General features: G+C 43.2%; 1 protein-coding gene across 4 annotated transcripts; it reads right to left on the bottom strand.

The window, feature by feature from the left end:
* Positions 1–6,892: 6,892 nt before the first annotated feature.
* LYAR (Ly1 antibody reactive) lies at positions 6,893–26,685 on the bottom strand. 4 transcript variants are annotated; one of them, XM_087434915.1, is made up of 10 exons: positions 26,540–26,644; positions 23,073–23,419; positions 21,490–21,662; positions 20,086–20,200; positions 15,313–15,420; positions 15,118–15,201; positions 11,386–11,803; positions 10,954–11,040; positions 7,698–7,783; positions 6,893–7,210 (listed from the first exon to the last, which is right to left on the bottom strand). In XM_087434915.1, exons 3-10 carry the CDS (start codon positions 21,609–21,611, stop codon positions 7,076–7,078), a joined length of 1,155 nt encoding a protein of 384 aa, XP_087291041.1. In that variant the 5' UTR covers positions 21,612–21,662; positions 23,073–23,419; positions 26,540–26,644; the 3' UTR covers positions 6,893–7,075. The 4 variants fall into 4 exon arrangements, with proteins under 4 accessions (XP_087291041.1, XP_004432327.1, XP_087291043.1 ...); XM_004432270.3 differs by lacking the exon at positions 23,073–23,419 and having other exon boundaries at positions 26,540–26,685; XM_087434917.1 differs by lacking the exons at positions 23,073–23,419; positions 26,540–26,644 and adding an exon at positions 26,022–26,486.
* Positions 26,686–26,745: the final 60 nt, after the last annotated feature.

Genomic DNA, 26,745 nt, shown 5'->3' with positions numbered 1-26,745 from the left:
TTTGAACCCAGGCGTGTCTGGCGTCAGGGCCTAAGCTCTGAGCTGCCATGCTGACTGACTCTGATGACTCAAAGTATCTCAGGACATAAGTTATAGAGAAGTCCGAGTGCTTGGGGCTCCTTCTTGTTGAAAGCTGGCTCCACGCTGCTGGAACACGTCATTCCATTAGAAGCCTGAAAGGGAATATATGGTTACCTGGTTGCCCCTTTCCCACCCAGACCCATGGCAGACATTGCTAATCGATCACAGCATTTCTTCCCCTTCCTAAGAGCCAGGGTAGGGCCCCCAAATCGTGAAGAACACCAGAAAATGACCACCAATTGACTAGAGTTGATCAGTCAGATAAAACCTATTTGCTGTCCCTAGCTTGAGGGCTTAGGGCATGCCAGACAACAGTCCAGAAATGCAAACTGGGGATTGCTTTTATGCCAATAAGAAATTTCGTGTCATTCCTTAAGAGACTCAACACATTGCTCATCTAGATGTACTGAAAATCACAAAAGTAAATATGCAATCACACATATTTTGAACAGAGCCCATAGGGAAATCCCCTGCCAACCTTAGGAAAACCAAGGTATTTCAAGAAGGGCAAATTCCTGCTCACAGAAGGTCAACTGGACTCTGCAACCTCCCCTTGGACATCACCTCCCATACCACAGCCATAACTCCTGAGGTCACCTGGAGGCCCTTAAGTTAAAAAAACAAAACAAGGGGGAGAAGACACCGGCCTTTCAAGATGAGCATTGGAGAGCAGAGTGCCTGGCTGCAAGGAAAGGGATGGCCACATCATGAATCACAGCATCAGGGCCAGGATGAAGCTGGAAGGAGACCTGATATTAGAGACCGCCACAGCGCTGGCACAGGGAGCTCTCAAGATACAGGGCCTGCCGTCAGGACAATGTTGTGGAACCACTGGCTCTCCTTGCAGACCTATGATTCTCAAACTCATTCAAACAATAGAGTGTCAGGCACTTTTGTGGAACATCATGAAATATGGATAAAATAAGTGAAAAATAACCAAGTGCTATAAAAGTTTATGCCAATTCTCATAGTATCTAAACCAGAATTGTGGTAACAAGTACCAAGAGGCTTAAGAAATTTTATGCAGGGACACCTTAAAATTGAGAAAATTCTATTACCTTAACTTTTTTCTGAAACCCAGAAGAGAGATTGCCGCTTCACTTTTAGCTATAAAATACCTCCCTGCTAAGGATAAAATTGGTCGGAGCAGGGCTATCCTATAACGTTACCCTTAGTGTCCTGAGGCAAACTTGATGCAAATCCCAAGAGCAGTGCTGTTAGGAACTACCCAATAGAAGTGAGTCTTCACCCACCTTTGATCTACAGTGGAGAAATCTAATATATGGACTACCCAGGGCCTCCCGGAGAAGCCGGCCTGGGGTCACCAGGAAGGCAGAGTAGCTCACAATACCCGCTCTGTGGCCAAACAAAGGCCTGACCTTCCCAGCGATGTCTGACCTTTCAACTCTGACAAACATATGTACTTACTCAGCAATTACAATTTAAACTACCAAAGGGGCAGTTTAATCACTTATATCAAAGGGAACAAATTAAAGCTTCCCCGGATCCCATAACAAAAAAAGCCAAACTAGCCTTTGCACTCAAAACAAAGAAACTTCTCTTTTCGCCAGTGCATACAATTGTTTCTCAGAGATCCTGTTTTGTAACCCAGACAGACAGTTAGAAGGAAGGTCCAACCCCAAATCACAGAAGTTGAAAAATCTAATAAGTGAGCTGAGCAAGATCTTGAGTTTCTTTAAATGTTAAAAGGACAGAGGTAGACTATCTAAGATGTCATTCATTAAGCCGGGGGAAATTGCTATTCTGTTTTATTTTTAACATCACTTAAGACTGAAATCTGCTGTGAAAACTTGGAGATCCCATTTTCCACAGTTTTATAATCTAGTGGTGACCCCCAGTGATTTTACTTGACAGCATTGAATAACAAACAGCTATTTTCAGGAGACAGACACAGAGATGAAAATTGGAGAAACATTAAATTTCAGTGCATTTTTGGGCAAATGAACTCATCTGCCCTCATAGGCTGAGGGTGGTGGTGTAGACTGGTAACAGCACTCTGAAAACCGTTTAGCTGTGTCTGTTACAGCTGAAACATACCTGATGCCAGCAGGTCCACTCCTAGCACACACTCAGCAGAAATGAAAAGTACGTGCCCCAGGAGACATGTGAACGACGCCGATTTCATTAGGAACCCAGCCACCCTGGAGACAGTCGCACACTTTATCAACAGTAGAATGGGTAACTACTGTACAGCAATGAAGACGGTATGAACACCTGCTACAAAGCAATGCAGATGCGTGTCATGGAATGTTGGGTGAAAGAAGCCAGACACAAAAGGCTACATGCCGTATGATTCCATTTACATCAAGTTCAAAACCAGGCTAAACCAATCCATGCTGACGGAAGGATATGGTTACCCTTGGGTTAAATAGTCTATTTCTTTGATTTGGGCAGTGATGGCACAGGTGTGGACACTTTGTGAAATTCATTGAACTGTCTGTTTAGGTATGTTTCTATGTGTATACTTCAGTAGAAAGTTTACATTAAAAAATGAACTCATCTGGGTTTGTTGGGCAGTTTTGTGACTGTATATGTGACCTGAAAAATGGTTACATATTAACTGTAAACTCGAGTGTTACTTCAGAATTGACGTGATTTGTTCATTTAAACATGTTGCTACCCTGCCCGGTTTGGCCACTGTGGCTCTTCTTGCTGCAGTGCAGGCCCTTGGAGAGCTGTGTGCTGGCAAGAGCAAGACGTCAGCAGAATGGGGCCTCGCCCCGGGCCAGCATCTCAGTCAATGGTAGACACTGCAGCTGTGCATATGTCATGAACTTCCAGATACCTACTAAGAGGCAGACACTTCGTGTACAATATTTTAATTTCACTCTATCTACCCCTAGAAGTCAGTACAATAGACAAAACCCCTGAGGTTCAGGGAGGCTGCATAACCTGCCCGAGAGGGGCCCTGGGCTAATAAAATACAAAGTCAGATTGAACGTCAAGTCTCATTCTGGCGCACGGAGTCCCGTGTAGAGCACTTCACCTTGCACTGCCTCCCATGTGGTGGAAGTAGAAGTCTGGGGGTGAAGCAGGTGAGGTGGCAGGAATAAGGGAAAGATGATAGTGCATCAGGTAGGTAAAAACCACCTTTCAAGCATCAGTTCAGGGGGCCTTTGCTAACCTAACTCCCTCCATCCTCACCCCAGGCGGAATGACTCCGCCCTCTCTGGGCCCACATTACAACCAGTACACCCCCAGGACATTTTCCTGTGCCTGCCATGAAGCTGTTTCTCTCCCTCTCCCTAAAGACAGCGCAGAGCCCACCCAGGGTAGGCACTCTGGAATTATCTCATTAGTCCTCATGCTTTAGAGTGGTTTCATCAACAAGAGGCCTTAGTGCAGAACTGCGGGCACTGAGGGTTCTGGAGGATTCAGGTCCAAACATGTTTCTGAGGAAAAGCGAAAATCATGCATGCAAGACCGCTTCCCAACAGAATGTCTTTAAATGCGAAATCCCACCACATGCTTATGGTCAGTGATTCCTCTTCTGAAATTGAAAGGGGTGAGCTTTCTCATATGTACCAAAATCCAGCTTCCTGGAACAAGAACGAGGATTAACTATGCAACCAACCTCTTGCTCATGTGTAATTTAGGAATCAATATACAGTAACACTTTCTGTCCCTAGTAAATGAGAAATATAATATGCTCTCCTTGGCTAAGTAAAAGAGAAACATAGAAGGCTATTTTAACCATTTCTTGAAAGCTTAATTGGAGAAGGGATAAAGGCTGAATGTACGCTGAGATCCAGTAACCACAAAATACTGGTAAATATATGTAATATGCCTTTTCTCTTATCTTACCTGAGTATAATAATTGACCTCCAGTTTCCTTCCATAAGAGAAGGAGTTACCATCTCAAGAGTGCTATGGTGCATGGTTCTGCATCCAGGTAAAAGTCAGCGATATACAATTATCCACTTTATGCTGGAGTCCAGGTTCATCATTGAGACAAAAAAACACAAAAACTGAAAAACAGCTAGGAGGATCAGTTTTCAATGGTGGAATAAGGAACTAAGATACACTATCAATAGCTTTCACTAATGGAGATGAATTGGATAAAACCACTGATCTCTTAAAACTTTCCTTGTTCAACTGCGAAAGTGCTGCCTAAAGGAAAATAATCTATATCCAAGACTGCTGCTGCTGTTTTTTCCCCAATTCCTAGAAATCTATTTTAGAAAAGAGCGGTAATTACAGGCTAGTGAGATTATGAAAGTAAATTGTTTTAATAAGTACTGGTCAGCTCAACTTTTAACTTTGAAAGAAAAATGACATGTTTAGATGGATATATAAGGGCTTTTCAAAGAGAAAAATCTGCAGACCTGTAAAAATGCTCTTAATCTTGACTTGTATTAGCTTATTCTCATAACCACCCTGTGAGGTGGGTTTAAACAGAGACTGGGAGCGGGGTCCTTGAAAGCCTCCTTTCTCAGAGGGGTCATCTTACTTCACTCACCAAGGCAGCAAGCCACTTGTACCTGCCGGAAGCAAGATTAACCTGGGGAAACTTGAGTGATTTGCAATTTTTAAGCTTTCTCCACGTAAATGCCCCTCTGCCATCGGCTGCTTGAATTCTTAGACAACTTCTACATCAGCCCGAGGGGAGGGCAGTCCTCCTTGGCCTCCGTTTCCTCACGGGACTGCAAAATGCCTTGCGTGTCTGACATTAGGAGGTCCCCAGCCTACAACAGTCGCACGTCTTAATCCTTTGGAGGACAAGATACAGCCCATCTTCTCCCAAATCCTGCTTCTAAGCAGCATCACAGAAAATGGCCACTCCACACAGTGGACAAACGCCAGGAACGCCAGAAAGTAAGAAAGTACTTTCTTACTTTCTTACTTTTCCTTACTCACATAAGGAAACCACAGCGACAAAATGCAGCTGAGCTGCAAAGCATGACACGAACTATCATTAGATTGGTTTCTGAAGTCCCTGGAGCTCCAATAGCGTGTGTGTCTGAGTCCAAGTCAGGCAGGCAACTGCCAAACCCCAGGGTGGTCTCTGTGCAAGGACCTCGGCAACAACCTGTGGATTGTGCTTTGCAGCCAGACCCACAGGGGCAACTGCAGGCATGGGGAGCCCTTCCCACCACCACTGCACAGTTTGCAGTGAAGAGACCCTCCCATGACAGTGACCGTCAGAATGGCCATTGCTGGCCTTGCTGCTTCATCCTCGCGGAGCTCGAGGGAACTGAGAGGCCACCTCCTCCAGCCCCAACGCGTGGACACTCTGCTGGCGTTCCTGAGCAGCCAACCCCATCTCTGCCCTGTGCTGTTGGCAAGTTCTAACTCGAGAACCTTGGGTAACGGCTGACAAGGATGGCAGAAATGAGGATCCTACCATAATTGAAGTCTATGTTTTAGTTTTGTCACATTTGTCTAATTTTGCTTTAAATGCATCACAGTGAAACTGAAAGAAAGATAAAAATCAGCATAAATCTTGAAAGACTGTGGTGCTTGTACACCAACGAGTCACTCTTAGGGAGCAGCTCTGCACCCCTCATTGTGCACTGGGAGGACAGTGGAACACAGTCCTGCTCCCTGGGGCAGGAAGATGTCCTGGACTGGACTTAGGAGGCACAGCTGGATTCTGCTTTTGTCCCTAATTAGGTATGTGGTCTGGGTCAAACTTCACTTTTTCTTTGCATTCCAAAATGTCTAAAGCTTCTCATGACCCAAAAATTGTTACTGATGACAATAACAGTAGTGACAGCAACCACTGAATGACTGTCTACTGGGTCTTAGGTACAGTGCTGTGAACTTTACACAAATTAGTTCATTCACTCACAACCTAAGAGGGACCTGTACTATCCCATTACCCAGATGAAAAAAGTGAGGCTCAGAAAGGTTAACTATTAAGGGACCAAGCCAGGGCCTGACTCCAGGCCTAATTCTAAAGCCTAGGCCCTCTTTCATCCTGACACAGGGCCACTGAATCCCCTCATTACACAGCGGCTTGTCCCCAGATCAGAAGCAGACACACTGCTGCTCAGCTCAGCCCGCAAGTCCAGGGAGAGGCTGGCTCCTCGGCTCACAAGGGAACTCAGAGGCTCAGAGAGCATCTCCGTCTGCCCTTTTGCCCCCTCCTCCTGTAAATCTTCCCTCCTAATCCTTTTAACACTTATTCCGTGTCCCATCCTCGCTCTCCCCCGTGCTATGAGATACTGTTAACGATGATAGTTAACACTGGTTAAGGGGGTGATGCTTATCACACGCAGCAGCTTTTAAGGGACTTGTGGGCAAAACCTACTCACATATCAAAAAGTGGCCTACTCTCCTCCAGTACAATCAACTAAGATTTACAATACCATTCCTGAAAGCATTTCAGTCCACGAGAGCACTGGAACAGCAATACAGCTAAATACTGGATTCAGTCTCAAACGATCTATTTCTCTGAACCTGGTCAAAGACCACACCCTGAAATCTAGTCTCGGGCAAATCTTCAGCTGAAGGTAGACTGGGCCACAGTGTAGATGGGCCAAACTGTTAGAGAAACCTCCTCTACAGAGCAGAACTTCTGGCTGGGTAAGGATTATCACACACAAAAGATCGTTGTTATGACTGTTCCTGGATGAAATACTGCAATTCATATACATGTTTTAACAACACAAAAAATAAATCCACAAAAAACTTCTAATTGAAAATGTATAGTAATGATGTAGTTAAAACAAGTACTTTTTAGTCTGACCAAAGGAGGAATTATTTTTTGACTTGTCACATTTAAAAATATTTTCCACATAAAAGTATTTTTTAAGGTACAGTAATTTTCACCACTACAAATTTAGAATTTTGGATAAGAATATATTTTATTTTCTCATAAAAGTTCTACCAAAAATATATATTTTTCTTAAATTAAAAATACAGTTTTGGAAAGGAAAATTTGAGTTGTTATGATTCATTACATGTTTTACAAACAGCAGTGAAAGGAAGAAATCAGCAGAATGGATTCAATGTTTAAATATGAAAATGTTCATTTCAAAAGCTTGACTTTATCCTTTAATAACTTAAAGGTCGGGTTCTTGCTGATTTTCTTGTTAAAGATGACCAGGAGTTCCTCTTCAGATTTGTGATGTTCATTTGTCACAGCATAATACTGAGCTAAAATCTTCACAAAAAAAACAATTGTCAAGTGGGTGCATTTGTCCTGAAAATTTGCCTAAAATGTTCTTTAACCCAGAAGTAGGCCAACAGTAAAAAAAACAAAGCAACCAAGGTGCTGGTAACACAGGTGTGTTCTGCTTGTGAAAACTCGTGCAGCTGTACACGTGTGAGCACTTTGCTCCACCCATGTCAGACAGATAAAAGGTTAAACAAAGAGAGAAGAAACCATTGCTCTGGAATAATCAAAAGACACTAAAATATCTACAAAAATAATTTTCAAATTTAATTCAGGCACTGCTGTGGCCGAGGAGTGGCATGGGATTTGGCCCATTCCCTCCCCACAAGCCCTGAGGGGCTCCTGGAGCAGCGTAAAGTCAGAGATATACACACACGTTTATGGTATTTTAGATTTTTTTAAAAAACAAAACTGTACATTTTAAAATAAAGAACTCATTCTTCCCAGATCATATACCTGGATTCATGCACCATACCTTTTTCCGTAGCTTTTTGATTGCTATTTCATTGTCTGGGGCCTGTTTCAGAACTGCTTTAATAGTCCCCTTCCAGTTGAATTTACCTACAATAGAAAGAATAATGTGTAAAACATTTTGTTTTGTTGTACTACCAGGAGGGTAAAGAAACAATTTCTACAACATCTATTAGCTACCCAGGAAATGAACTAACGCTGAATGAAGAGGATACCATGGTACCGTGGAGCAGGCACTTGACTCATCCAATCACAGTGGCCTAGAAGCACTGACTACCCTTCACAGTACTCGTTCTTAGAGTGAGCAGGTTAACTAAGTATCATAAGTACCATCACCACTACAAAGTTCCTGTGAGAAGACAGAGTTGTATCTAATGAACTCAAGAAGATTTACTAAGTATCCACTAAGATCATGGGGCTGTCTAAGCGCGGTAAGCAAGACAAAGATGAGCAAAAGGAGCTTAACCTTGAATAAGAGAGAGGACAGCCACAAATAATTACTATACAGTGGGCTAAAAGACTCATCTAGGGGACTTCTGCTCCTGGGAAGATGAAGACTTGTATGCTGAAAATACATAATGCTAATGAAAGAAATTGAAGAAGATTTAAATAAATAGAAAGACATACCATGTTCAGGGACTAGAAGACTCAACATAATTAAGATACCAATTCTCCCCAAACTGATATAGTGGTATAATGCAATTCCTATATAATCACAGCAAGATTTTTTTTGTAGATATAGCCAAGATTATTCTTAAACTTAATTTTGAAAAAGAATAAAGTGGGAGGAATAAGCCTACCCAATTTAAAGACTTCTGATATAGCTACAGTAATCAAGAATGTGTAGTATTTATTGGTGGAGGGACAGATACACAATCAACGAAATAGAATAAAGAACCCAGAATAGACCTACACAAATATGCCCAACTGATTTTTGACAAAGGTGCAAAACCAATTCAATGAGGGAAAAGATAGCCTTTTCAACAAATGGTGCTAGAGCAACTGGACACTGACGGGCAAAAAATGAACTAAGTCTCATACCTTACGTACAAAATTAACTCAAAATGGATCATGGACTTAAGTGTAAAATGTAAAACTATAAAACATTTAGAAAAAACATAGGAAAAAAATCTTTGGGATCTAGGGCTAAGCAAAGAGCTCTTACACTTGACACCAAAAGTTTGATCTATTAAAGGAAAAATTGACAAATTAGACTTCATCAAAATTAAAAACTTATGCTCTACAAAAGATTCTCTTAAGAGGATGAAAAGACAAGCTACAGACTGAACAAAAAAAAAGCTTGCAAACCACACATCGCACAAAGGACTAATATTTAGAATACATAAATAAATAAAGAACTCTCAAATCTCAACTAAAAAAAAAAAACCAGATAATCCAATTAGAAAATGAGCAAGAACAGACAGTTCAGTGACGAGATACACAGATGGCAAATAACTACATGAAACGATATTCAATCTCATTAGAGATATACAAACTAAAACCACTATGAGCTTTACTACACACCGATCAGAATGCTAAAATAAAAAACAATACCACCACCAAATGTGGGCCAGGACGTGGGGAAACTGGATCATGCACACACTGCTCATGGGAATATAAAATGGTACAGTGACTCTTGAAAATGTTGGCAGTTTCTTAAAAAACTAAACCTGCAACTACCATACTACAAGCTACTGCACTCCTGGACATTTATTCCAGAAAAAATGAAATCTGTTCACACAAAAACCAGTACATGAATGTTTATAGCAGCTTTATTCATAATAACCATAACCTGGAAATAACCCAGATGTCCTTCAATAGACGAATGGTTAAACAAACTGTGGTACATCCATGCCATGGAATACCACTCAGCAATGAAAAGCAATGGATTATTAATATGTGCAGCAACCTGGATGAATCTCCAGAGATTAATGCTGAGGGAAAAGAGCCAATCACAAAAGGTTACATACTAAATGATGCCATTTATGTAACAGTCTGAAATTACAAAATTATAGAAATGGAGAACAGATTAGTGATTGCTGGAGTACAGGAGGTGGTGGGGGCGAGAAGGAAGTGGGCATGGCTATAAAAGGGCAACAGGAGAGATCCTCATGGTGATGGAAACATTTGTCTCCCAACTGTATCAGTGTCAACACCCTGGTGACATACTGTACTGTTGTGCAAAGCGTTACCCTTGAAGGAAACTGGGTAAAGGATACATAAGGATACACAAGTCTGCATTACTTCTTATAACTGCATGTGACTCTACAATTATCTCAAAACATGAAATTTAATTTAAAAAAAAGCCTCAGATACACAAGGTTGGGGAGGGGTTCCAAGCTAAAAGATCTAACCCAGGGGCCAGCCCAGTGGCACAAGGGGTTAAGTGCACACACCCCACTTCGGCAGCTCGGATTCGCAGGCCCAGATCCTGGGCGCACACCGATGCACCGCTTGTCAAGCCATGCTGTGGCGGCATCTCATATAAAGTAGAGGAAGATGGGCACGGATGTTAGCCCAGGGCCGATCTTCCTCAGCAAAAAGACAAGGATTGGCAACGGATGTTAACTCAGGGCTGATCTTCCTCACAAAAAATAAAAATAAAAAAATAAAAGATCTAACCCAACTTGGGCAGTTATTGAACCTCCGTTAATAAAGCCTCAATTCCCACTTGAGTCCTTGGGTCTGTTCTTGACTGGCAGGACCCTAGGGAATGCTTCAGGCCCAAGGAGCAAGAGCAGCTTTGTGGAGGAGGCACAATTCAAGAGGAACCTGGAAGACCAGGGACTGGATTCTGACAAGTACACCTTCTGGCTTAGGGAGAGGGTGGCCATGGAGTGCCAAGCAAGGAGACACCAGGAACAGGCCCAGAGATGGGGAGAGGGAACAGCCAAGTCTGCCTGCACCTCAAGTTACTTCTAGGAGAGTAATGAGAGGCAGGGAGGGACAGGCGAAGCAGGGGGAGGGGAAAGGGAACACGGGCTTGGAAAGCCATGCTGGGTTTATTTTAAATTCCAAAGACAACATATATTTCCAATCCCGATAGCTTTACCTTTTATCTTTAAAGCTAGACAGAGACACTGTAAGAGTGCCTCACACAGCTCTCATTCATTTCTTTGGAGTCACACCCTACAGAACTTACTTTGCTTTCAAATTCCTCCATGTGCCTCTAGAGGGTACGACCCGCCAGAAGGCTAGAGTTCCTCTCCTCCTTCCCCACCCTAAAGAGGACAGAGCTTTCCCAATGATGGCAGCGATACCTTTTGCAGGAGCCTCATGGTTTTCTGGTTCTCCACCCTCAGAATGTCCTGGTAACTTCATCTTTTTCTTCTTAGACTCTGCTTCAACTAAGTAATTAGAAAGATTGAAGAAAAAAAAAAGATTTTGTATTTATGATAACAGTTACCATTTAACGAGAGCCATACATGGTCAGGCCCCTTACATCCATCATCTCGCCCATTCCCCAAGCAACCCAGCACCGTGGGGTTTCCCCTGCTCCACATCAGATGAGGAAACGGGGAGTTGACAGGTAAGGTCACTTGCCTGGACTGAGTCCAGGTTGGCCCGATCGCAAAGCTTATGCTCTTTGCCTTACTTGGTTCAAAATGCAAGGGCTAACAGATTTTATATATCCCAAATTCACAGCTTTGAAATGTTTGTAACAAGCCCCGGAGCATAAGCTAGCCACATACCCTCCGAATGTTTCCGCTTTCTTTTTCCTGGACCGGTTTTTGTCTCTTCCTCATCCACGTCTCCATCCACTCCCCCCTCCTCAGCACACAAGCCCTTGCTCCTCTTCCTCTGGCTCTGCTTCCCTGCGGAGCCGCTGGCCTCGGGGCTGTCTGCCACTCCAGCCTCCTGTCCCGTTTTGCGCTTTTTCGGCTTCTGACTCTTTGAATTCTCTTGATGGTTTTCTAATTTTAGTTCTTTCTTTTCTTTTTTTCTCTTCTTCTGCCGTTCTTCCTTCCTTTCTCTTTTATTCTTCTTCACCTCTGCTTGTTCTTCCGTGGTGTCATTTGCTTTGGAAGACAGAAGCTTGGTGGAGATTTCTGCGCGTGGATTGGCCACTTGGTTGAGTTGCTGTTGATCCTGCCCCTTACTGACTGGTTCCTCATTATTAAGCAAAACCAAGAAACACATAAATACTCTCTAGACACAGTTGTTCACACCACTATATGTATCCACTGAAGAAACTGTTCCAAGAAAAATGTCTTTATTACTTACCATTTTATAACTGTGCTAAATACTGAACAATAGCTAAAATGCAGCAATAAATATACAAACTAGGAATAACTCTCCCCGGCCACACCCCTCTCTGTGTTTAACAGACATTTTCATTCCATGGGAAGAGTGAAGAATCCTTTCATCACGTAAGCCAGACCTTTAATTGTGGCTCACTATCCACCTTTCTTTGCAATAAAAGATAAGAGCTTAGGTGTGGCAGGCCACTGGATTTATGCATCTGCAGACCTGGGTTCAAGTTCCAGCTCTGTTCATTACCAGCCAGGTGACAGCGGGCAAGTTATTTATCTGCTCTGAATCTATTTCCTCATCTATAAAATGAAAGGTAGTAACACCTACCTTATGCAGTTAATGTACGAATAAAATGCAAAAAGACATGTCATGTGCTTAGCACGGTGGATGCTCAATAAACCGGCCCAATGTATGGGAAGGGTTTTGTAAACTACCATGTACTAGACAGAGGTACTGTTTTTGTCATCATCATTCAGATTAGATGGTTACCTCAGGGGAAGGGTCAGGGACACCAGGACAGAGTGTGAAGAATGGTGAGCAAGGAACCATGGAAAACTAAACAACCACAAGCACTGGAATAAGGTCCACTCTCCTTTACTGCACTACCTTATTCAAATCAGCACTGAGATCCGTCTTAAAAATGACTTCAGCATGGCTAGCCCCATTGCCTGCTGTACTCCCTGACTCTAAATATGCCGGAGTCTCTCCACCAGCCCCTTCTCAAGAGATGACACAGAGCAATTTGTTAACTGCTCTGTGAGCCCTAATGCACCTGGAGGCGGAGGGAGGGGGTCAATGGCAGCAGCTCTGGGGCAGCTTCGGGGGTGGTGGAAACCACTGGATTTAAGCGTCTGTAGACCTGGGTCCAAGTTCCATCTCTGCTAGTTACCAGCCAGGTGACTCAGACAAGTCACCTCCAGTCTGCCTCCTTCGGGAGACGAGGTCACAAGGAGGGAACTACTGTCCCCCAAGGTGGACCAAATAAAGAAGGATCGGCTTTCACTCAAGTACAAGAACTCTACAAAGGTCACACCTCACTCAGACCTTAATGCTCAACCCCTGGCCACAAGAGTAACATTTAGGAGACAAACGTTCAACTAACTAGTTGGAGTCTTTTCAGTAGCAGTTTAGAGAAATCCACTAGTCCAAGCGCATGGGGGGCAGAAGGCAGAAAATGAGTTCAGAAATGGACTCAGGAGGAAGAAGGGGACAAAGACACTCCACACCCATCCTACAATTTTGTTCATATCTTATAGTCAGGTATTATTATAACTACCGAGTGCCAAAGACCTTAGGCTTCCTTCCGCACAACTCAGACCAAGTCTCTAGCTGGTGCCTCACCCCTGCATCCGAACCAACTCCTCGCCACTGGGATAGAGGGAAAGAGGAAAGAGAGGGAGGAAGGTAGATGCACATTCACCTCATCTTGCAGCTGCTCAGTACATGAGTGACAAATTCATTCCCCATTTTCCTACTTCATTCCAGTCTCTCCTCAAATGTGGTCTCCTCAGCGACACCTTCACTGACCTCTTACCTAACAGAGCCCCTCCTTTACTCTGTGACCCTCCTCCTGCCATCTGCTTCTTCCTAGTGCTTATCACAACCTGACATTAGAGCATAAACCCATATTCATATGTTGTTGTCTGTCTCCCCCACTAGAATACAGCTCTGTGAGGGCAGGACTTTGGCCTGATTATGGTTGCATACAGACACCAGGCACCATTTGTGCTGGGGTATAGAGGGTATTACAGCACAGAAGGATATAAAGCCTCCAACCTAATGCCCAGTGCATAGTAAGCAGGAGGGAAAGACACTGGAGGTATGAACGAACGGCACCTCCACAAACACTGGGATGTGCTGTGAGGTTCAGGGGCAAAGGCAAAGCAAGAACAGGCATATCTGTCAGAGCTCAGAGTTTACCATGAGCTGTTTACCGATTATTGTATTTTATTCTTAATATGCTCACAGCTTCAAAAGGGAAATGGGAAAGACTTGTTTTTAAACTCTATAGTCGAACTAAGTAATTTCAAATCTTTGATTCTTAGTTAAAATAATGGAAATAACCTTTAAAAAACAGGTGCCACATAAATGTCAATTAAATGATCGGTTATAAGGTTTCAAAGGCCCAATTTATATATTCTGAAAGAGACAAATGCTAGAAATACTGCTAAGACAAAGTTTCATTTTTATCCCAATTTAATACCAAAACTATTCTCTATAATGCAAAAAAACACTTGACAATGTGATTAGAATAAAAGACCCCACTGTTTTTTTTGAAACTACTAATAATATAAGTCTCCAAAGATATAAGCTCCAAATAGGAGCAAAATAAAACTGAATTAATGGGGAAAAAATTGAAATTAACAATGTAACCAACAGTGTGGCTACAAGATATCAAACTGAGACTCTCTTCATGTGTATATTACATCGGGGGTGTCTCCGATCAAACCATTTTCACTGACAGGCAGGTGACTGAATTATTCCAAAGGAATTCTCCCTCCACCAGAAGGAGGGAGACAAACACTCGTTGAGTGCCCACTAAATGCTGGGCACAAGATGGATGCTTTTAGAGCCTCGTCTACTATAATACCACAACTGTAAGGGGCCCTCCGGGACCCACCCCTACCTGAGAGAACACGCAGTCACTCTCAACGTCCTCACCTGTTTATTTTCCTCCTGGCACTATCACCAGCGAGAGAATTTATATTTTATGTTCAGGGCCTGGCACAGAGCAGGCAGTCAGTAAGGACTGAGTAAACGAATGACGATGACTACCCACCTTTTTCTTAAGAAAGGGAAACTGAGGCTCAGAGAGGTTAAATAATGTGCCCAAGATCAAATGTGTGGCAAACAGCCCAGCAGGGATTCAAACCAGGTCTGTCAGACACCCAAAGCTCATGTTCTTTCCAATACATCCTGCTGCCTGATTTCTAAGCAAATACTTTCACGTTAGCTGCTACCATTATCAAACATTGGGATTAAGTACCTTTCTCTGCACAATAAGGACATCTTCTCTGCAGTGCATTCAGTTTATTCCTTCCCATAAATGAAGGCACAAAGAGGCTCTCTGAAAAAGAAAGCTGTCTTGACCTCCAAAAATAAGACATTCCCATTTCATTATTACTAATCATTTTTGCCACACTACAAATCTAAAATTAGATCTGACTTACATTGCTGGAAGCTTCTGAAAAGATATTCCACACCTGCTCCAGAATAGATTCATTATGAACTTTTAAACTGTTCTTCATCCAATTCTGTAAAGAACAAAAAGAAAAAAAACCAACTTACCCCATTTTGACAGGTACATGCTCAGTCACCAATGGGCTACACCCCCTCCAGTCAGGGAAGCTGTATCAAATACATACCTGAAATTTCGCTTTTTTCCTGGGAACATTGTCGAAAGCACTAATTTGCTCTAAAAGTTCCCTCACTTTGGGGCTGACATTGGGTCTTTTCATTAATTCATTAATTTTCTACAAAAAAGGAAGACAAAACAAAAACAATAAACAACTGACGTGAGTTTCATGAAAGCCAAACTAAGTGTCCTTCTAATGGCTAGAGGGTTCACATTTCAAGTCCACATTCTATATTAATCTCTATGCTTACGAATTCACCATAGTACTGGAAGTCATAGCCAGAGCAACGAGGCAAGAAAAGGAAATAAAGGGCATGCAAATTGGAAAGGAAGAAGTAAAATTATCTCTGTTCACAGACAAGATGATCTTATAAGTAGAACACCCTAAAGAGTCCACAAAAAAACCTGTTAGAACCAATAAACAAATTCAGCAGAGTTGCAGGGTACAAAATCCACACTCAAAAATTAAGTGGCATTTGGAGCCAGCCCGGTGACATGGCAGTTAAGTTCGCGTGCTCCACTTCAGCAGCCCGGGGTTTGCAGGTTCATATCCCAGGTGCAGACCGACACACTGCTTGTCAAGCCATGCTGTGGCAGCATCCCGTATAACGTAGAGGAAGATGGGCACAGATGTTAGCCCAAGGCCAAATCTTCCTCAGCAAAAAATGAGGAGGATTGGCAGTGGATGTTAGCTTAGGGCTAATCTTCCTCACCAAAAAAAAAAAAAAAAAAAAATTAAGTTGCATTTCTACACACCAACAAAGAACAATCTGAAAAGGAAATTAAGAAAACAATTCCATTTACAATAGCATCAAAAAGAATAAAATACTTAGGAATAAACTTAACCAAGGAAGTGAAGGGCTTGTACACGGGAAACTATTGCTGAAAGAAATTAAAGACACAAATAAATGGAAAGACATTCTGTGTTTGTGGATCGGAAGACAGACATACAGAGCAATGGAATAGAGAGCCCAGAAACAAACCCTTTCATATATGGCCAAATGACTTTCAACAAGGGTGACAAGACCATTCGATGGGGAGAAGACAGTCTTTTCAACAAATGGTATTGAGATAAGTGAATATCCACAGGCAAAAGAATCAAGTTCAACTCTTACCTAACACTATTTACAAAAATTAACTTAAAATGCATCAAAGAACTAAACTTGATAGCTAGAATCATAAACGCTTAGAAGAAAACACATGGAAAAAGCATCACAACATTGGATTTGGCAATGATTTCTTGTATATGACACCAAAAGCACAAGCAACAAAAGAAAAAAATAAATTGGACTATATCAAAAATAAAAAACTTCTGTGCACCAGACACTATCAACAGAGTGAAGAGGCAATTCATGTAATGGGAAAAAATATTTGCAAATCATTTATCTAATAAGGTGTTGACTCAAATATGTAAAGAACTCCTACAACTCAACAATACAGAAACAACCCAATTAAAAACGGGCAAAGGCGTGGCGTAGTCATTAAGTTCGGCATGCTCCACTTTGGCAGCCCGGGTTTGCAGATTCAGATCCCGGGCACGCACCTACACCACTCATCAGCCATGCTGTGGCAGTGACCCACATACACACACAAAAAAATAGAGTAAGATTAGCACAGATGTTAGCTCAGGGCTAATCTTCCTCAAGCAAAAAAAATTTTTTTAAATGGGCAAAGGACTTGAACAGACATTTCTCCAAAGAAGACATTCAAATGGCCAATAAACACACGAAAAATGCTCAACATTATTAATCAATAGGGTAATACATATCAAAACCACAATGAGGTTCCACTTCATACTCCTTAGGATGTTTATTATCAAAAAAACAGAAAATAAGTGTTGGGAAGGACGTGAAGGAATTGGAACCCTTGTGCATTGCTTATAGGAATATAAAATGGTATAGTCACTATGGAAAACAGTATGATGGTTCCTCAAAAAATGTAAAAAATCCAGCAATTCTGCTTCTGTGTATACGCTCAAAAGAACTGAAAGCAGGGACTCAGATATTTGTACACCTTTGTGCACAGCCATGTTACTCACAATATCCAAAAGACTGAAGCAATGCAAGTGTCCATTGACATACAAATGGATAAACAAAATGTGGTCTATCCATATAATGGAATATTGCTCAACCTTAAAAAGGAAGGAAATTCTGACACAGCTACAACATGGATGAACCTTGAAGACATTATGCTGAGTGCAATAAGCCAGCACAAACAGACAAATACTATATGATTTCACTTATATGAAGTACCTCGAGCAGTCAGATTCATAGAGACAGAAAGTAAAATGCTGTGTGCCAGGCGTGGGGGAAGGAGGGAATGGGAGTTGTTGTTTAATGGGGACAGAGTTTCAGTTTGGGAAGATAAAAAAGTTCTGGAGATGGATGGTGATGGTTGCATAACAATGTGAATGTTCTTAATTTTATACTTAAAAATGGTTAAAATGGTAAACATTATGTCATGTATAATTTACCAGAATTTAAAAATACTGGAGGGCCGGCCCTGTGGCTTGGTGGTTAAGTGCGCGCGCTGCGATGCTGGTGGCCCGGGTTCGGATCCCGGGTGCGCATCGAGGCACCACTTCTCCGTTCATCCTGAGGCCGAGTCCCACATACAGCAACTAGAAGGATGTGCAGCTACGACACACAACTATCCACTGGGGCTTTGGGGGGAAAAATAAAATAAATAAAATCTTTAAAATAAATAAATAAATAAATAAATAAAAATAAAAAAAATAAAAATACTGGAAAAAAAAGAATATAACAAGCCAAAAGTAATCAAAAGAATGAGACAAAAAAAGGATATTATAGGGACTAGGAAATCAATTGAGGACCAAGACAACAGCATTAAGATCTAATAAATAAATCTGAAATAGCAAGAACAGAACAGAGATGAAAATTAAATAAGTGACCTAGAGAAAATGCTTATGGCAATCAGTGAAGGCAGAGGAAAAAGATAATGATTAAAGTTAGCGAGATGACAGCACACAAGAAAGATGGTCACCGATGAGCCAAATATGGACAAATGATGCAGCTAAACAAATACAATGCAGGAAAATGCCCCTGTGTTAGGAAAGAATGGAAGCTATATATAAACAGACTAGAAAAATGGATACAGGATACTAAGACGAGGATAAGGCAAAGCTTCTCCAGGCAGAAAAACAAATCAAGAAAAGGAGCCAAACATGAACAAGGCAGACGTCAGGCTGGCTCAGCGCTGACCGGAGTGGTGTGCTGAGAGGCAGAAGAGAACAGAACACGGGTGACCAAGTTTGGAGGAAACACTGTGACCCATGCAAGCGGGTATTTTTTCCTGATCATTTATCCACTCTCTGTGTGTCAGCACAGAGACATCTGGAAGGATGCTCAGCGAACGTTAACACTGACAGGATTCCAAAATTCAATCTTGAAAAATAAAGGGTTTAAGGAGTTAAGGAAAAGAACAAAACCCCCAAATCCATCTCTGTCAGATTGGTCACAGGAGGCCCTGTTTATCCTCCCAGCATACCACCTTTAGTCTTATCCATCTGTTAACAATGTCAACTAGAGAGTTGGGAGGAATCAGATGGCGAGTGGACCGGGGCAGAACCCAAAGTCAAGTTCTTGATCTCTGACCCAGTGACACGGCTGCTGAAGCCTGACAGTTTAGAGCAGGGTCAGCAAACCTTTACTGTAGAGGGCCAGAAAGTAAAGGTTTTAAGCTTTGCAGACCATCCAGTTTAGGTCCTAACTACTCAGCACTGCCCTTGCAGCACTAAAGCAGCCATGGACAATACGGAAACTATGGACATGGCTGTGCACCACTAAACCTTACTTACCAAGAGGTGGTGGGCCAGATTTGACCCATGGGCCATAGTTTGATGACCTCTGCTGTAGAGGGTTTCATTCAAGATGTGATGTCAACAGAGATGGAACTCATACACCCAGGTACCTCAGCTTAGGGGCCTAGGAATGTCTAGTTCTCAGGGAGATTACAGATAACAGGGCCCAAAAGTGTGGCTGATGGTGGCCAGCCTAAATATCTTAGTTAAGATAGGGCATTTCACTAGCTTCTCAACCTGCACTGGGCAGACTTTGTGAGTCCTTTGTGAACCCAAGACTCTCCCTCCCAGGAGTTGGCTGACTGAGTAAGCTAGTCATTATCAGCAAATTCACATTTAAGCTCTATCATCAGAGAGTAACTATTTACTTTGTTTCTAGAAAAATACAGAATTTCCACATAGATGACATTTGTCTTCTTTCTCCCACCTTCCTTTCTGAATCCTTCCTCCTGCTATCTATTCTGTAAAAGGTGAGTAACATTCTGGAAGTTATACCTCTCAGTGAATTAGAGATTTCGTTGCTTTTGCCATTTTTGTTGTACATGTTTTCATTTTATTTTAGTTAAGTAGAAAATTCCTCATATTTGTGAAAATGTCTTTATTTTGCCCAAATCTGATGACTGACAGACATGATAGATTAACATGGTTTGAGTTAGAAAAGTTGCATTACCACTAGAGGCAGATACAGATTTGCCAAGGGAAAGCTAATGAGAATTCTGAAATATTTTTGCAAGAAATCTGTCAAACATACAGATTAAAGACAAAATACGTTGCAATTGTATTAACAGAGAAAGAAAGAACTCTTTTTCAAGAAGGCTTAGTTGCTCAGCTTCAGTCTATCCTAACACATGATGTTTCTGGGTCTGGTCTGTAGGAATGAGGCATTTATTCTTAGTTTCTCAGGCTTCCAAAGAAAGTAGAAGGTGTCAGATGAAGCTACTCAATGAATTAGAAAGACCTTACCTGAATCCATGCCTGCTGTTTAATATCGCCTTTGTGGGTTTTACCTTCATAACCTTTGCCACCATACTTCTGGTCCTCACTTATGCATTTCACATGGTTTTTATAGTCGTCACCCCTTAAAGTGATAAAAGGTTCCACCATTAGCTTGATTTTCAAACTGGAGTCTCTGTCTCACGCTAGCATGCTGCTCTGACCATCTGCAGTCCACACTTGTATTTCACACCTGTCCACTGCATACGCACCCTACCATTTCACTTACTGTGCTTATAACCTCCTGGTCATAACCACATTCCTTCCTCCAAACTGTTCAATATAAAACTCACCACCAAACTTTCCACCCATCTTTATATACAAATGTCTTAAACCAAATTGATAGGTAACATTTTTTTTTAGTCATAAGTGAATATATACTGAAGAAAAAAGAAAACAATTCTGTGCAATAGGGTGGTTTTATCCTAAATTACAAAATCTGTATGATTTCCTGCTAATACAGCACGCAATTAATAATCAGCTATAGAATAAGTTAAAAGCTGGTATACAATGGTGGTATCAGGTTACTAACATGTTCTGGATCTCAGAGTCTTGGAAAAAAGGAAACTCAATTCTGTCTCATATAATCTTTATGAAGCTCTATGGGGTCCTCACAGAGATGTTTGGGACAAGGTCAGGGGCAAAACCCAATTTTCACCTGTTTTATATACCAAGCTTCCTCCTAGGATTAGGTATTAGCAGTTCCCAAAAAAATTTTTTTAAATATCACTTCTCTGAAATGAAATTAAAATGAATTGTTAGCAAATATCGTCCAAATGCCACAGCGGACATTGGGGCAGATGCACCAAAAGCCGCCTTTTCCCCTGAACCCTCTGAAGCTGAAGGGGCATCAGCATTAGCCATCTGCAAATGGCCTTCCTTCAGAAACAGTGGATCTGGTCCCTCCCTCTAAGTCCTCACCTTTCCAGAGACCCCCTCAGTGGAAGCGCCAGGAGGAGCTTCACTCCCCCTATTACCTCTAATTTTCTAGGGAGGACCTAGTCTCTTCTCCCCAATACCCTCCACTGTGAACTAATAAATTCGTTTCCTGGTCTATAAATCCATCCCTTCAGTGTGATCAACACACCACAATTCTGAAAACCTACTCAGTGTGGTCACCTCCCTGGGTCTGGTAATGGTGGGAAAAAGACAGCAAGAGCCACTGACTGATCAGATCTCTAATCATCTTAACTCCCCTTCCCTTAGTCTTCTCTTTAAATCGTCCTTAAAATGCAAATGGTCTTGTAAAGCACTTTTAATGTTTTCTTAATTTCTTTCCTCAAATTTGCTTCATTTTCTTTTAAAGCTTTGTGGGGTCAGGGCTTCCAAAACTGGACCTTTACTGTGGATCTACATGAATTATGTGGAACTTACCAGAAATCTTTACCGCAGTCAATGCAAGAAAGGCATTCGCAGTTTCTGCAAATAGCCACGTGCTTTTCCACTTGTACTTTCTTCACTGATTCACCACATGCATTGCATGTAAAAAATACCATTTTTGCTAAATGATTAAATATTGTCTATCCAAGATAGGGTGAAGTCTTGTCCTAAAAAAAGATTAGAAAGGTAAAAAAGATAATTATCATTATAATCTGAAACTTCCATTCCAAATAAATGATTCATACAGCTAACTTCTCAACCCTAATTTCACATGATAATAACTACACAACAGAATCAAAGGTGATTAGCAATCTATATAAACCCTACCACCATGTAAGTAAAATTACAATTAACAGTGATAATAATGGCTAACATTTGTGGAGTGTATGTTTACTGTGTGCCAGGCACTATTCCAAGGGCTTTACATCTATCAACTCATTTAATCCACACAGCAACCCTGTGAGGGAAGGACTATTATTGTCGACAATTTACATGAGGTATTGAGGCACAGAGAGATGAAATAACTTGCCCAAGGTCACAGTAGCAGAACCAAGATTTAAACTTGGCAGCCTGCCTCTAGAGATGAAGAGTTTTGGGGGCATTAAGCAAAATATCCTACTTTTTCTAATAACTTTAAGTGCACATGTGTTCTTTCTCTCTCTAATGCCTTTAGGTGTGCACTGCAAATTATTTCAGGTCCTCAAATACCATAAGAACAGAGCAAAAGGGAAACTGAAGGAGGTTTAGAAAGTGGAGAAGAGGCCTAAAAACAATTCTATAAGCACAAAAAGCATTCATATAGGCACAACAATGTATCCACAGGTGTTAAAATACGAGGATGTGCCCTTCCGTCTTAGTGCACAGAGAGTAGGTGTGGCTTCTTCTCAGGTCAATCAGAAAGAAATGGAACCATATCCAGGTGTCCCCAAAGCTGGGTGCTGAATTACTGGAGGGTGTTCACAACCCAGGAGTCCCGAGTACCGCCCAAGATTAAGTTTGTCTGCACTTATATATAACCCCCATTCTAAAATTTCATGGATATGCTACTGTGCTCAACAAAACACAAATTCACCTAAAAGTGTTCCAGAAGTCATAGTAACTTTGCATGGTTATATAATTTTTTAATCACTAGATTCTAAAAGCCTTGTCGTTTTACGTCATAAATAAGTTTCACAACAAAAATTCTGAGAACTGTTTAACGCAGCACTTTCTTCCTCATTATGAAAATGAAGGTAAGGATCAAGTAAACTGAGGCAATTTGCTTCAGGGTAAGACTTCATCCAAGAATCCTTCGGCACAAATGAGAACTCTCATGCATGGAATCCCCACCTCTCCTCCACTCCCAAGTTCCGGGTCACTGCTGGAAAGGTCACCCCTAGGCAAGGATCAGGGCTGTCCCTGTCCATCCAGCCTTGAGTGGAAATGTACGTCCTGGCTGCTACTCCAGGGCTTACAAAGGCCCAGCCAGTCTCTCGTGGAGGCCTCCTGCCCCGCGGGGCACTGTCGGACTTCAGTTTGCCTGATATGCTACATATAAAATGCAGGCCCCTGGCCCCAGGTCCCCCTCCTCAGCTCACCATCAGGGAAGGGTAGCAAGGGAGGACATGTGGTCAGCCGCAGCCTAGCACCGAATCCAGAGGAGAGCAAACATGAGTGTCCTGGGACGTGCGGCAACCATGACCATCTTCTCATCTGGTTATGGTAAAGATGTGTGAAAACAGTCACAAGTCCCGGGGAGCTGGCGTCACGTGGACTAGGACCCAGCTCCCTCGAAGCTTAGCATTCTGCACATGCACATGGCAGATGGATGCTTAGTTAATGACGGGCAACGAGAGCAGCCATCCTGCCTCACACAGGAGAAGAAAGGCCGGAACAACAGCAAAAACCACGTTATCAAATTCAGAGTCTGCAGGGGCACTTTTGTCTAAGGACAAGAGTAAACCATTAATTAGTCACCAAGAAATGGACTGTCATCTTACACACAAGGTAGAAACAGCTGCGAAGAGCCAAATTATCTGCTGAAAAATTTAAAAGTACTTTCTTAATGAGATGCAACAATGAAAACATACCCCCTCAAACTTAAGCTATGGCCTAGAGCTTTCCGACCTTCACTGTGGAGGTCTATTCTGTTTCTGGATCCAGGGGGCGGGCAGAGGGGAGGAAGGTTTCGGCAAGCTTGAGATCCAGTGGGGAGACTCAGTCTGTCATGGAAGGTCAGGAATTAAAGGCCTGAGAAGGACAGCTGAAAACAAAATTTATCAGCAGAAAGAAGCCAGTGATGTTGACAAAAAAGATGCTCGGAGTATCTGTGCAAAACGTGTCATCCCTCTGGGGATTAACCACACACAGTGTAAACATCACCTCAAGGGAGGATTAGAATGTGGTCACATGTCCATTGGAGAAATACCTCTCCAACCATTTTCATTTGGTCTTTTGTGGCGAATGTTCACATTTAGAAATTTGTTAAGTTTTTTTTAAAGGCAGAATGGGTAGCTTGCACAGTAAATCAGAACTCAGTCTCTTGGTGCCTTCCTCTGGACTTTTAGAGCCATCGCTGCATTTTTACACTTGATCTGAAATGGGGACAGTGTGACCGCCTGCTTGCTAGTGAGATATGGTCTGTAAGGAGCTTATCCCTCCCTTATTCAGAGCCCAGAGGACATGCCACCACCAGCCAAGAGTCACCTTGATTACACTTCACACCTGACCTCCCCCGAGGAAACACCTTTCATGTAAGCAGGAAACACCTACGTGTGTGTCTACGGGGGTGGGCCGTGAACCGCAAGCTCAGGATCCTCCTAACTGCACGGCAGACGGGGTGTCCCCAGCGTCAGTGCAGGCTTAACAACGTCAGAAGTGTAATGCTACAAACTTACAAACAGACCCCACCTGAAAATTCAGTCCCTCCAACTGAAGATAGCAAGCATTGCCGACAACAGAAGATTAAACTTATTCAGATTTCACAAGACTAAATAAATATCAAAGAAATTTAAATAAACTTTCAAACGATGTTTTTAGTAAATCTGTAACATTTATACTTCGGAAGTTAGAAAAGCTGAAAACATGCTGCAGTAAGACTTTTAGGACACCTGTCTCCCGGGCTCAGATGTCGTGCATTTCATGACCTTCCATTTGAAATACTAGGACCCTAAGTCTTCATCCTAAGGCCGGCCTGTACCGGGCAAGGAGACCACCGTGTCTCAGCAGAGGATGTCTGCTGTTGCACAGTGATGCCGAGTTGAGGGCAGCAGATAGCATCAGTAAGGGACTGGGAACCTGTGAAGGAATCCAGGCTCCTCAGTCTCCTCTTAGCAAGATGGTGGCCAGGTTCTGTTGAACTGGGCCTGGACACAGGGCCAGAGGATCTGAGGTGGAGCCCATATCTGTCAATTCAAAACTAAATGACCTCGAGGTACCTTAACTTTCCAGCATCTGTTTTATCTGTAAATTGGGTCTAACATCTATCTTGGAGCATTGAGTGGAAAGTTAAAAAAGATACCAGATGTGCAAGATTCATCCTTACTCAATAGTAGAAAGAATTTCCAGTGACCTATTAACTACACATCAATACTATTGCACCCAGTCGCTTCCCAAACTCATGCTTCTTTAAATATGACCCTCAATCCACTCGTCTAGCTTCATAAATTCACTCCAGTCTCCTCTGGATCTCCACCCCACGGGAGCCTACTCTACCGCCCTGTTCCCTGATCACACCAACTCAGGTTTGCTTCTGGGATTATATCTGGAGTTATTTTTTTACCTTCCTCCCTATATATTTTGGTGTTTATTTTTTTACAAAAACTATGTTAACTATTCTTAAAATATTCTCTCTCACACATACACAGACCTAAACCCCATCTCCGCTCACCTGAGGGGCCAAGCTGGCAACAGCCCCCAGTGAGCACTGTTACCCTGAGCAAGTTACTGTCCCCTCTGAACTTTAAGTTTTCCCATCTGTGAAACAATGGGTCGGGCCAACTGGACCAGCCCTGAGCCCCTTCCAGGGGGTAAAATTCCAAGAGGGTATGGTGAAAGGGAAGGACACACAAGTACACACTATCCCCCATCCTGCCTAACCACCTGAATGTGGGGGCCATGACAGTCGCGATATGCATTCACCCTGGACCTCTCCCCTGCTCCCTGCAGAAGCCCTAGGAGACAGGCACACCTATCTCCACTTGACAGAGGAGCAAACAGGCTGGGAGAAGTTAAGCCACGTCTCTACCCCTCCACCTCACCCACACACTCCATCACCAGCCTTGTTTTATCAGCATCCCTTTGCCGGTGGAAAAACCATCTGTATAAGTCTACCACCTGTCAGCACCACGCTGAGCGCTGGAGACCGGGGGTGCAGTGTGACTAAGTGCCAGGTGGGCCCTCTCTGCAGGAAGTCAGCCTTGCAAATACGCTCCCCCTTGCTCCCCTCCCTGTCTCCTCAGAGGCAGATGCTGCAGAAAATCCCGACATTTATTGAGCACCTACCACGTGCCAAGCCGCGTCGTAGGTGGTAAGACGTTTGTGCTCACCTAATCCTCCCAACAGTCCTCTGAGTTGGGTTCTATCTTATTCCCCTTTGACAGACGAGGAAACTGAGGCACGAAGAGCTTAAGTAACTTGCAGCAGGTCACACATCCAGGTAGTGGCAAACCCGGATGCACACGCAGTCATTCTGGTCCTAAGTCCGTGCTCTCAACCCCTATGCTCTAAGGCCTCCTCTTTGGGGACCGAGCTCCCCAAGACTCGGGGAAGACAAGAACCTTGTCCCCAGCATGCAGCAAGCCTGAAGCCCAGGCCGGCCGCGCCCAACCACCCTGGTTTGCCCAGGACAGGGGGGTTCCCGGCACGAGGGCCTTTCCGTTTAAGATCGGGAGGAACTGGCCACCCCGAATCCAGGCCTCCTTCCACCCCAGGGCACGCATAAGATCTGAGCGGATTTCCTCCTGCACTGCGTGCGAGCCGAAGCAGGGGCTCTAACGATGGAAATGCGGCAGCGGCCTCCCTCCCGCCCGGCCTCCCGAGTCGGATCTCTGGGCTACCCCCTCACCTCTCGGCCACAGCCCGCCAACGGTTTCAACCGGCCGCGGGGAGCACGTGGAATCGCCGCCTCCCGCCCCACGCGGCCACCACTTCCCTCCCGAGCTTCCCGGCGCCGAATTCGCTGTGGGGCCTCCCCGCGCGCCTGCGCGCCGCGGCCACACCCCACCCCCCCCAGGAGGAAGTGACGCCGCCGGAAGCCGGGGGGCGGGCCCG

Source organism: Ceratotherium simum, chromosome 8 (assembly GCF_057802395.1).
Source record: "Ceratotherium simum simum isolate JZ-2026a chromosome 8, ASM5780239v1, whole genome shotgun sequence".
Lineage (NCBI taxonomy): Eukaryota > Metazoa > Chordata > Mammalia > Perissodactyla > Rhinocerotidae > Ceratotherium > Ceratotherium simum.
Note: the sequence above shows the minus strand (reverse complement) of the source record. Positions and strands in the feature narration are given on the sequence as shown.